This window comes from Perca flavescens, chromosome 14 (assembly GCF_004354835.1).
Source record: "Perca flavescens isolate YP-PL-M2 chromosome 14, PFLA_1.0, whole genome shotgun sequence".
NCBI lineage: Eukaryota > Metazoa > Chordata > Actinopteri > Perciformes > Percidae > Perca > Perca flavescens.
In genome coordinates this window covers 30505993-30518825 of record NC_041344.1, presented here as the reverse complement: position 1 = coordinate 30518825, position 12833 = coordinate 30505993, and the positions used below count along the sequence as shown (strand labels likewise).

The window sequence follows — 12833 nt, the reverse complement described above, 5'->3', positions numbered from 1 at the left end:
GAATTCCTGCTACAGCATGTGCAGTCTCATGTGACCAATCCAACCAACTACTCTGATTCTGATCAACATACATTACAATGTAGTCAAGATGGAAAGAACCGAGTCAATACAGCAAGGGAAATAGACTGTGTAGTACCATAGTCTGTGAGTTACTCACCATACTGTCATAGTGTATCAGCTCCAGCTGGTACTCCGGCAATATGTCGGCCCTCTTATTGACCAGGTCCAGAGCCATCTGCGCGGCGGGGAGGCAGGCTTGTCCGCCGGGCCAGCCTCCACTCATGGGGAACAGGGCTCCGATGTAGAGCTTCTTCTTGCCTAGAGTCGGGCAGGAGCAGGAGAGGAGGACAGTGAGGGTCATGGTCAGAGAGCAGAGCCGAGCCATCGCTGTTGGATGCTGAAGGCTCAGGCAGCTTATTCCTCCAATACTGTTCAACTGTGAGTCTGCAGGCTTTACTGTGCGTGGGTCAGGAACAATGGATTCCCATGAGCGGCACAGGTGGGTTTTCCTCAGAGATGGGACCCCCGTTAGAATATTAATTTACATGAGGGGCCCAATTTTAATTTGACTGCTTGTTGTTGTTTCAAAAATAAATGCAATTATTATAAAACAATATCATCCATCTTCTGTGAACTCCTCAGCACTGCGGGAACAATTATTATCTACTCTAGCATGCCATACCCGAACGGTCTTCATGCAACTATTGAAGTGGCTGGAGTTGCTGTTTTCTAACTGAACTTGACTATGAAGCCGAGGTTGGTGATGAAGTCTAAGGAAGGCTTTAAGCTCGCAGCGCTTTCCACGGTGCTGAAACTCAACTGGCGGAGGCTCCGTGGTATTCAGCCTGAGCCTGTTCCGCAGAGATAAGATATGGCTGTGACCCTGCGTCCTCCTTCTAAACAAAGCTACACTGAGCGTGTGAGGAAACACACGAAGAGACCGGATCCTCTCGTCTTGTACCTGCCCGTCCTCATCTATCCGCCTACATACTCACGGCTCTCCTGTCCAACGTTACTATAAACACACGAGAAATGTCTGTTTTCAATAATCCAATGGGTTGTAATGGGAAAGCGCTCGATTTGGAAGCAAGGTCGAGCTCAAGATGAAAAGTGGTCGCAGCGTTGCTGGAACCCAGAGGAGGAGAGGGGAGAGAGAGACGACGGGAGGGAGATGTGTTCAGCTCGCAGTCTGAGTTACACTAAGGCTGACTGCAGCAGCAGAGGGAGAGAGAGAGGTGGGGGGAGAGAGAGAGAGCGAGAGAGGAGGAGGGATGTTCGTTTCACAAACCACTTTGAATTTGCAATCCCTTAACACAGCCCCGCTCATTTATCTCTCCTCCTCCCGCTCCACGCCCTCTCTCCCCCTCTCTCCCCTCTCTTCCCCTCTCTCCTCCACCAATGTTAATTCGCTGCCAAAAGCCGAGAGTTTCGACACAAGGTTCTGGGCTCTTTTTAGTGAGCTCTCCCTCGCTGACCCAGGGAAAACCCTGATTACTCATAAATTATACGGTATACAATACGGTATATACAAGTTATACACATACTACAAGTTATAAAAGTAGCCTAAAGCTAATACTTTAAGTGTTTTTAAGGGTGGCCCTGTAACTTGTGTAGAGAAAACTATGTAGTAAATCTATGATTGATGAGATATGAATGATTTGCAAATAAAGATAGACATAACTTTTTCAAATTCACAGTGTTCACACATGTTTTTCAGTAGGTACAAAATATAATTAAAATAGAAACTTCTGTTTTATACAGATCATATCATATTCAGATTCTGATTCAGGTAACTTTATTAGTCCCCAAGGGGCAATTCAATTCGTTACTCTTTCAAAAAACAGTATACCCTTCTGAAAAACAGTAACTAATCATTCGTTACCCTTTAAAAAAACAGTAACTACCCTTCTGAAAAACAGTAACTACCCTTCTGAAAACAGTAACTACCCTTCTGAAAACAGTAACTAATCATTCGTTACCCTTTTTAAAAAACAGTAACTAGGCTACCCTTCTAAAAAACAGTAACTACCCTTCTGAAAAACAGGAAATATCCTTCTGAAAAACAGTAACTAATCATTCGTTACCCTTTAAAAAAACAGTAACTACCCTTCTGAAAAACAGTAGCCTAACTACCCTTCTGAAAACAGTAACTAATCATTCGTTACCCTTTTCAAAAAACAGTAACTAGGCTACCCTTCTTAAAAACAGTAACTACCCTTCTGAAAAACAGTAAATATCCTTCTGAAAAACAGTAACTAATCATTCGTTACTCTTTTCAAAAACAGTAACTAATAATTAACTACCTATTTTTTGGTGTACCTGATTGTAAAGTGTTACCAAATAAACAAATAAGTATTGCAGCAGTCATAAATCCCCCTGTATACAGATGCTTCTCTCTCTCCCATCACATCCACACATTTACACATGACCCAGTCATTACACACACACACACACACACACACACACACAAACAAACAAACACACACACACACACACATTCACATACACCTGCCAGTGACGGAACAGAGCAGCGGGGTGCAACAACCAGTTTTGTTGTAGTTAAGTGTATTCATTTAACAGTCTTCTATGTTATTCATTTAACAGTCTTATAGCAGAGGGAATGAATGAGTTGGCATAGCGGTTAGTTTTCCGTATCAGCAGATAGTACCGCCGACCTGCATGATAACCAATCCATTACTAAGTACATGATTTGGTTGGCACAATATTCTGTCTGCTTTCTGGACAACTTGTGTTATCACGATCAGCAAACAACATCAACCAACTACTATTTCAAAGGTCGAGAGTGAACATGCCACAAAAAGAGGAAAAATTATCGTATCTATGCTTTAATCAGTTAAAACGTAATGTAGGAGCCATATATTGGGTTTGATTAGTCTTTTATGATCTTTCCTCTTTTTTGCGCTGTTGTGTATGTGCACGCGCTTAGTGACGTCCTTGGTTACTGTGGGTGTCACCGGGGGGTATGGTGACTGTATTGGTGTGTGTCTGTTCACGTGGAGGGGTTGGCCAGGTGTTGGGATGATGGCTGCAGGGTGAGCACGTGGAGAAACTTTCTGTTGACCGTCACCATCGTCATCTTCTGTTACGGCACTGTCTGAGGTATCTTTGCACAGCTTATGAAATGCATCAATTCAAGTAAGTGCTGTTTCTTGCTAAGCCTGCAAGAAACCGTTTGGATTAGTTTTTAAGTTTATATGCCGCAATACGTAACTCTTGCCAAAATGCAACTTAGGGTCTTTTTGTGAATATACCCGAGTTACACTTTCATTTAAAAGCATAATTAGGATGGAAACGCCACTCTTGTTTTTGGTCAAATGGCCTTTGGAATGGGAGTGCTAGGGGCACTACTATGATAGCATCAAAATCGCTATTTTTAAAATACTAAGAAGGCTTGACACAACATGAAACTTCGCTCGAAGTATCACCAGGGGCTCTTACACATGAACTCGAGCATTGAGAACATTGTTTGTGTACACAGAGTTTACTAAAAAAGGTTTTGAACAACTCACTTAAGCAGTTGTTGTTTACGCTATCCGCCATCTTTCCAGTCAAAAACAGTTGATCTCTGAATGCAACATAACAGGGAGGAGAATAATGATGGAAACCTCGTAAAGCTTAGTTCCATATAAATGCACAGATAATTCCTTGTTTTGTAGTTAGTGAAAAACAGTATTGACCTTGTAGTTGAAAAAGGAGCCTCGTACTAATAATCTAACTATCTTTTTTTGTATTTTACCAGCACAGCTAGAAGTGTTACTCTAAACATCAGCAAATGATGGGTGTTTTGGTTGTATCTTTATCTAATCTAATTTTCTATCTAATAATGACATTTCCTCCTATGGAGTCCGTTCATTCAGATTCGGAAATCAACACTTTTTGACTGGCAAGATGGCGGACAGCGTAAACAACAACTGCTAAAGTGAGTTGTTCAAAACCTTTTTTAGTAAACTCTGTGTACACAAACAATGTTCTCAATGCTTAATTTCATGTGTAGAGTCCCTGTGATACTTCGAGCAAAGTTTCATGTTGTGTCAAGAATCTTAGTCTTTTAAAATAGCAATCTTGATGCTATCATAGTAGTGCCCCTAGCACTCCCATTCAAAAGTCCATTTGACCGAAAACAAGAATACGGTAAATCTTAAAAGTGGAGTTTCCGTCCTAATTATGCTTTTAAACGAAGGTTTGACTCGGGTATATTCACAAAAAGATCCTAGGTTGCATTTTGGCGAGAGTTGCACTTTAAAATATATTATACTAAATAATATACTAAACAGTGTGTAGCATATTTATTTATATTATGACATATGTGATTATTCTATTTGTAAAATATGTATGGTTTTCCAAAAAAGTGGGACATTGTAATTCTCATAAGGTGATTACACAGTTTGTGGATAAGACCTAAGATTATGTTTCCAATCATGTGTGGCGTAAAATTGTGCCTTTTTAAATTTCATCTATTCAGTTGCTTCATTGTTGTCTTCTTCATACGTCAAATACAATCTTTTAATTCAGCAAACAACATGTCAGAGATCTTATTGAGCCACAATGAATAATGTCTGCCTCTCCCTCACATACTCCTACATTTACATGTTTCTTTATGTCTCTTCTGAGATGCTTAATGCATTCCAGTGTGTGTGTGTGTGTGTGTGTGTGTGTGTGTGTGTGTGTGTGTGTGTGTGTGTGTGCACTGCTTGTATCTTAAATAATGTATCAGCACAGTAAAGGGCTGACACCGATCCCTCTCTCTTTATTATGATTTATTTTTGTCCTTTGAGTCTGTGCTGTTCTGCTGGTGCAGTGTGATGTCTGTCTGTCTGTCTGTCTGTCTCTGTCCTATTTCCCTCTGCAGGCACAGCTCTGTACCTGACCGGCTCTCTTTTTCTTGGCTAGGTTGATATGTATGTCTCTGTGCCTCCTCCTATCTGTTTGGCCATCTATGTAGGATTACCCATGCTGCTAGAGAAGAGAGGCATATATCTCTGTCCCCCACGTCCCTCAGCTCCAGCTCCTTTCTGTCAACAAACTGTGCTGTCATTTACTGTGCCTTCAGAGTTGTTAAAGCAGGACATGAAATTGGGAAGACGACATGGTGCTATTATGCCTCTGGATCCGTTTGGAGTTTTTTTCCCTCAATGCATTTGAATAACACAGAGCTGATAAGTGATTCTGGCTTCATAAATAATTGTGTAATTTTGTAAAATGGAGCACTCATGATGAAGTGGATAAAGAGCTGCTGGTGTTCAGTGGATTCAATAATATTGCTTATAGGAGCTTATAGGATAGTTCACTCATCTACTTCTGTTCTACTTTCTTCTTGAGGTGAAGGTCATCTATGTGCTATAAACTGTACAAGGCATGAGTTTCTAAAGACTATGTTCATATACAGGGTTAAATTAAACCGCTACAGGGCTTAGTTGGGGGGCCCTTTCTAGCCCCCATACACCTAACCTCAACCCATTTGGTCCAGAGTACCGGAAACTAACAGGCATATGGAGAGCAGAGGAATATTACTCTGCCCAGGCTTGCTGGATGTCGGTGGGTTTGAGATGTTTTTAATATGTGAGCATAATACTAATTGAAGTTTTGATCTCTTAAAACTAGTTTTTCCCTTTATAAGACAGAGTCTCAGCAAAAACATTTTGTAAGAAATATAAAAGTGCCACTTTAGTTTTTCTTTATAACGTATCACTTGGAATTAGCTCATACTGGCAGCACATGATTTATGCTCAGTGCCAATGCAGAAAGCATCCAGTGTGCTTAATGCAGCAAAGCAGAAAGTGAGGGTTTGGGGGTTGGGCTGGTGGATGACAGTTACGTATCCAACCACCATTGGATTGGCTGAGAGTAACAGTTAACAGTTAAATTGTGATGTATTTGAAACTGTAACCATGATCTTTTCCTAACCTTGAGCAATTGGTTTACTTGCCTCAGCTCGACCCCCTTAATTATCAATTAGGCTCCCTTACTTTACAGAATTGTCCAATATCAATATTTGTCTGATGATAGGGTTGCTTTATTAGCACAGGCAAGAAACATTTTTATAGAACATAAAAGTTACAAAATATTCCTGCTAAACATGTTAAATCAAAGAACATGGGTGAAAAAAACATTGGTTGATTACCATATTCATTCAAAAAATGCATGAGGCAAAACAAATTATGCCGACCTTACACCAAAACACTTTTCAAGCGATTCCACTGTTGAAGACTTATTTCAGTCAAACTCAGTCCAGATTGTTTTCCCATCCCGACGTTCTGACAAAATCAAACGTGTTTTATATTATCGTAAGTCTTGGTAGTGAAGTTAAATCATGTGAACATTGTCAACAACCAATGGGTGCGCTCCCTCCGGCATAAAATAGGAAGCAGCAAACGGCAAGAGCTAAATGCTAAACAGAGAAAATTTGATTTTCAACCCTTCTGAAGCACGTCATCCTACTGGAGATTTACGGCAGATAAACACAGACCTCCGGATTCTGGAGACAATAATCTGCAGACTTTCCCTTAAATTACCAGTTAACGCTAGCGGTAGCTAGCTTGCACAAATCTAGTCTTGCAATGTGTGACCCTGCAAGATCTCCAGTCTTTACATATTATGACATTGTCATGTCTTTCACATTAGATGTGAGATGATTGTCTTTAAATGTGAGATGGTGTCAGACTCAAAGTCTGTGCAAAGACTACCAAGTGTATGGTAGGCATAAGTAGCATAAATGCAACACGTCCTCCAAACCATACAACGATATAGGGCCCACCTTAGGGCCCTCTCCTTTTTTAACTGAATTTGTAATTAATAAAATTACTAATTAATAACAAAGTCCTTGCCCCACAGACATGCTGCAGGCTGGGGCCCCTGGAGCAGTGGCTCACTATCCAGCCGTTTTTATATATTAATCACTATGTTCAGTGTAGGGGTGTATTTGGCAGTAGAGTGTTTTTACCTCCTGATTAGTTGTGCGTTATCAAGTCTTCACCACATTACTGTAAAACTAAGAAATAGTGATCACTTGCATGAATCTTTCCGTTCCGTAAATGAATTCTAATGACATTTTGAACAATGTCACAGTAAAAAAAAGTATCTGACAGGCCCAATTGTGTTAAGTAGAACACTTGATCAAACAGAGAGCTGCTGGGATGATAACTCTTCTTTCCCTCTCTCTCTTATAGCTTTCTTTGTTTTATCTTTTCTGATGTCTTCTACTCTCCTCTCTAACCAAGTTTTACATTTCTATATTTGCCCAAGCACTAAAGCCCTGCAGGGTAGCTTCCAAACAATATCATATGTGACATGTTACTATTCCTTCCTGCTGCTGTGTTCCAGTTTATTTTCAGTTACGTTCTAATCTATGTACTGTAACATGCACAGTGTGTATGCATGGCAGCACTCAGGACAGCACACGTCTAGCTGAAATCCATGACAGGCCAGCTGAATGTGTGTCAAGATCAGGTCCAAAGAAGACCAAGTCTAGACTGAGGCCAGAGCAAAACTCCATGGCAGCATGGCCGTATTGCCCAACTCCCAACAATACAGCCTGTTCTCAAAAGTTAAGCACTATAATTCGTGAGTACTCAACGTTTTATTTTTGCTGTATGCACCACATAGACTGCTTCTGTATAAGAACGTGGCTGGCCGGAAATGCGTGTCCCTTGGGAGTGTTTAATCCAAACCACGATCTTTTTCCTAAACTTAACTCATCGTTTTGGTGCCTTAACTTAACTTCTCGTCGCCGCATAACGCTCACTTTTTGTGGCCGCAAAAATGACCGGCAGCTCACAGTCACCTATTCTCAGGTAAGTGAACCACCCAGAACTGCTGAAACAACAGAGCACCATGCGAAGCACTGTAGCCAGCGTCACAGAGCTCTGTAGCGGCTAAACACAGCTACTAACTGCAGCTGATGCGACCGAGCTGTGGCGGAGGTCTGTAGCCGGCGTCACAAAGCTCTATAGCGCTTGCCGGCGTCACGTGACCAGTCAGTGTCACGTGACCTGCCGACGGTCTCCTAGTTTCATACGATATCTTACATTTTAGTGTGCATACATTTTTGTACGATATCATACAAACCCGTACATGAGAATGCGTTGAACAATACCATTAGCTCTCTTTGCATTAAGTATGTCTTCTGTCACCTCAAAGGGTTAAAATTGCCATAATAACATTCAAATAAAGAAATAAAAACCATGAAAACATCTAGAGAATAAATGTTGATTAAAGTTATAGTCCTAAATATTCCAAAAATCACAAAGCCATAAAGCTATGTGGTGTAGACACGAAAGATGCTTCCTATTGAAATACATAAGTTTGAAATTTGTGCTGAGCATCACAGAAAAAAACGGGTTAATCGTGTCCATGTACATGAATCTATAGATTAAATTTCGTGACTATTTCACAAACTGCAGTGAGACTGGGTTGGTTGGAAAGGTATTTGCCAATTTGAACAAAGAGAATATCTCTACACCTACATCTATCAGGAAAATAATTTGTGTCTGTCTTCCCTCTTACACTCATTAATCATTCAATGAAACATTCATTTCTATCCCAATTTAACAGATGCTGATTTGAATTAAGTTAATGCAGTGGAATTACATGCAAACCAGACTGGCTCTCTCTTTTTTTGTATTTCATGCACAGATGAACAATCTATCCCTACTGTCTATCAAAACTGAGTCCTGTCAGGGTTGGCTGCATGAAACCACATTGGTATGCAGCTTTCAGCCCCAGAGACCAACGTCAGCCATGGCGATAACAGTACAAAAACAACCAAAAAGCTGCTGGGAGAACAGTGCTCAAAGCTAGAGCACGGTTCTACAGCATACTGGTCACAGAGATGCTCACAAGTCTCTGAGCTCGAGTCTAAGTCAAGTCCTAAGTCGTTGAGCTCCAGTCTAAGTCTCTTGTGGTTCTAATGAGTGTTGTATCACCTGCTGTGTTCCATCCAGGCTGCTCAGAACACTGCATAGCTATATATAAGGAGTTTAAAGCATGTAATATCTTATTATCACTCATTTATCTATTATCATACAGTATCAGCTTTAATTAGTTGCTTGGTATATTATCAGCGTAAACGTGACAAAAACACCAAGAATGTTTTACTTTCAAGTTAATACTAGGATGACAGGGCCAGGGATCAAACCACCAACCTCACAATTGGCAAGCAACCACTCTACCACTGAGCCACAGCCACCACTTTTATGCTTTTGTGACATCTAAGCAAGTGACAGTCGGAGTTTACCTCCGTAGGTCAAGGCTAAAGCAACAAGCAAGCTAACATTAGCTGGCCGATGCTGAGCTAAACATGTTTGCTAACCTATCAGAATAAGTTTTGCAGGTGACTCTTTTCCTGCTTCCAGCATTAGCTACATGATTGCTGGATATACCAAACTAACTTTTCTTCACTTTCCTGGAGCACGAGCGGATAGCTGAAAGGAACATCACAACTGTTGTGTGGAATAAGGTTGGCAAAAAAAGGCCCTACGATTTTCAGTGTCTATTATTTTGCTAAGAGGAAACTCAATAAAAAGCCATTTGCCAACACAGTATTAAGTTGCTGTGAGCTGTAGCCTACATTCACCACTTCTAAAAAGAGGCAGAACATAACGTAATCTCGGATATTATTCCTTCACAGCATTGTGCAATGCGAGAAAATCTCAGAGCTGAACCGGGCAGACATAGCAGTTTTCATGAGACTCACCCTCACCCCTTATTCTATATTTTGCTATGCGGAATGGAAAAATGTACGCTTATGTACAGCATCTGACTTGTACATAGGGTTTGAGATGATAATATGCAGTAAGTGTTACTGTAACCATGAGCAGGCATCCATCTTCCTTCCACCTGAGCCCAGAGCTGCTGACTTTATTGTTGGCCTCTCCTCTTCCAAGAAGGACCTGCTGTATGAGAACAATGTCAATGACACGTGTCACACAATGTCATTAAAGTAAACTACTCTTGTTACCAGGGGTAATGAATTAAGCTGACACCTTAAGCACCAGATTGTGTAAGCTTCACAAAGCGACTTCCTAAAGACAGGAAGTGTTTTTTTTACCCCCCTGATGGATGCTCAAGCCACACATATGCAGACTGTGGCTGACATCTGTTAATGACAATAATGAAAGTGGATGGGCTTGTTACACCTGGGGGTTTTAAAGAGAGGCAGTTAGAAAGTGGTGTGTGTGAATGGAAGAGAAGGATTCTTTAAGTGCTTGCTTGTGCGATGGTCTTGATAGGACTCCAGGAGCTGCAGGCTGCATCTGATATTCATGAGCTTTCTGTCCCGGCTCAGAAGTGAGCCTTTAGGGTTGTTCTAAAATAAAGCAAAGGCTCAAAGTGACAATGAGATGAGAGGAAACATCCAGGGCATGGACTTCCAATTCCTGTCAGATAACACATTTTACTTCATTACCAATTTCACTTCATGTACTGCACTCAGAAGAAGAGGACCACCTGAAGAGCATGTAGAGCTGTAAATTCTCATTATATAGTAACATTGTAGTAATACAACTATCCTGCAATAAAAACTTCATCCAAATCCCATTCCACTAGTGAACGTGCATATCGGCAATAATCGGTTGAGCAACCACTCAACCAATTATTTCATTAAGAAGACAGAGAAGAAGAAGAATAGAGAAAAGAGTTTTACATTAACGTTTGCATCATGCCTTAGCATTAGCACTGTCGGAAAGTTGTGCCAAACGGAGGAGATTGAATATTCAGAGAAGTCAGGTTAGTTATCACAAGTACATTGTAGATTCACTGTACTCTACATGATTGCTGGATTGTCGATTGGCCAAGCTAACTAAAGTTAGCTCAGCGTTTGTCCTTTGTGTTACCTTTGGTCGGCGCACAAGTTAGGAGTTAACCTTCAGGGCTTTATTGTTATTTAAACACAAACCTTATTACACATGTAAGCCCAAAGCCTGAGCTACAGCCCCTACCTGAACAGCGTTGGTGTGTCGGCGGACATGTGAGCACTTTAGAGCAGCCGTAGTCTGACATTGCCATTGCTCCACAGCGCTTTGGAGAAAGGGCTGGCAATGCAAGACTAACTTCTACTTAATATGAATAGAACCAGGAAGAAGGCTTAGAGCTGTAATCAGGTCTTAAAAGTTAGGCCCGACAAGGCCCAAGCCCGACAGAATTTGGCCCGAGCCCGACAAGTACATTTTAATTGACAGCTTTTTAAAAGCCTGAACACGTTTACAGCCCGACATTATTCAAAAGCTCTTTTGCCTTTGGTCAAGAATGAGTCATTTATACATTTTTTAACATAATTTATTCATGACTAACATAGGCTATAGGCCACATGGAACAAAGAAATTAAATAAGTCCTCCAGAGGCCAGCCTCTGTTTCACCTCCTCAGCATCCATTTTTGCGCTAATCGAAACACATGGTAAAACTCATTTACCACGCAACCCGGAGCGCAAGCCCGAGCTCGGCCCAAGCCCATGTAAAATTAGCTCTATGGTGTTTTAAGCCCCTAACGTCTCCTTCCAGGTAGCGCTGTTACCGTTGACTTCAAGGCACCTAACCCTAACCTTAACCCTAACACCAGTGGTCCCCTTGTGCCCGTGCCCCTCGCAGCGCCAATCCCGGGCGTTGTGTTTTAACCCAAACCTAACCCAGACCATAACCATTGCTTAATCCTAGTGCCTTCCAGGCGCTGCCTGGAAAGAGACGTTGGGGGCTTAAAACACTGATAAACGTAAAATGATAGACATTAAGACCAAACCCGAACGAACCTGACCGTGCAAAGATCTTCAGCTCGAAGAAGGCTCTTAGCCTAAAAGTGACCAGTGACCATTTGTGTCCTTTTTTAAGGTAAGTGGATTTCTCCATTGGCAGCCAAAAGTGCCCAGCAAGTTTCATTAACATTTTCACATCTGCATTATATTTCAACAAAAGACTCCAGACCTCTTTTCCACTGGCATTCTGCTACTGTATGGCTCTGCGTGCATTTTTAAAGGCGGGACATCAGCAGAGGCTATAAGGCCTCTAAATTTTTTCAGGGTGCAGTGATTGGCCGCACTGGTTGCCAGGTCACTGCAGGGCACCACAATTGGCTCAAAAGGCTGCCAAGGTCACTGCAGGCAAAGACATGTGCTAGTGGAGAGGGGGAGCTAAAAATGACCATTCAACTTAGGGAAATATAACAGCTACACATTTCTCTCCAGCAACAAAAGCATGAGCCATTAAAAGACTCACTAAAGGCTTGATATTCAAACAGTTTACGAACGCAAAAATCTACCTCTTTTTGAGTGTGGAAAGAAAAAATGCTCCCATATAAAATGTTGTGAAATTGAAATTGCAAACATTTAACAATTTATGAACAACAACCAATAATAATATGCCATAATAACCACACTGTTTATCCTGTCTTTTAAATACACACGTAGGCCTATCTTATGTGCCTCAAATTTCAGTTGTTTCTTATCTTCTCAGCATTTTCCTGTTTCTACAATTCTTTTCCCTAATCAAGGTGGCGCAGCCGTTGATCACAGCAATGCCGGTCTGTGGGGGGTTCCTTTCTCCTCGTCGCCTTGCCATCCAGTGATTCTCAAATATGTGTTAGCATGTTCACTTATATAACCTACAACCATAGACTGTAAAAAATAATGGATGAAGCTTCCGGCCTGAATGCTGTTCCCTATGCTGAATCTCCTTATAGCTGCATTCTATCTCATTTCCAGCAGGGGCAACTCCTCTGGCTGCATAAAGAAGTCTGTTTCTATAGAAGTCTATGAGAAAATGAGCCTACTTCTTTCTTGATTTATTACCTCAGTAAATATTTTGATAATGAGGTTATGATCGCAAT

At 41.3% G+C, this 12833-nt stretch overlaps 1 protein-coding gene across 1 annotated transcript in view; it reads right to left on the bottom strand.

Annotated features, from left to right (window-relative positions):
- Positions 1-298, bottom strand: part of LOC114568244 (gamma-aminobutyric acid type B receptor subunit 1) — a 103136-nt gene extending 102838 nt beyond the window's left edge. The window contains exon 1 of the mRNA XM_028597723.1: positions 158-298. Coding sequence (XP_028453524.1) covers positions 158-283 — 126 coding nt within the window. The 5' untranslated portion in view covers positions 284-298. The remainder of the gene's footprint in view (positions 1-157) is intronic.
- Positions 299-12833: the final 12535 nt, after the last annotated feature.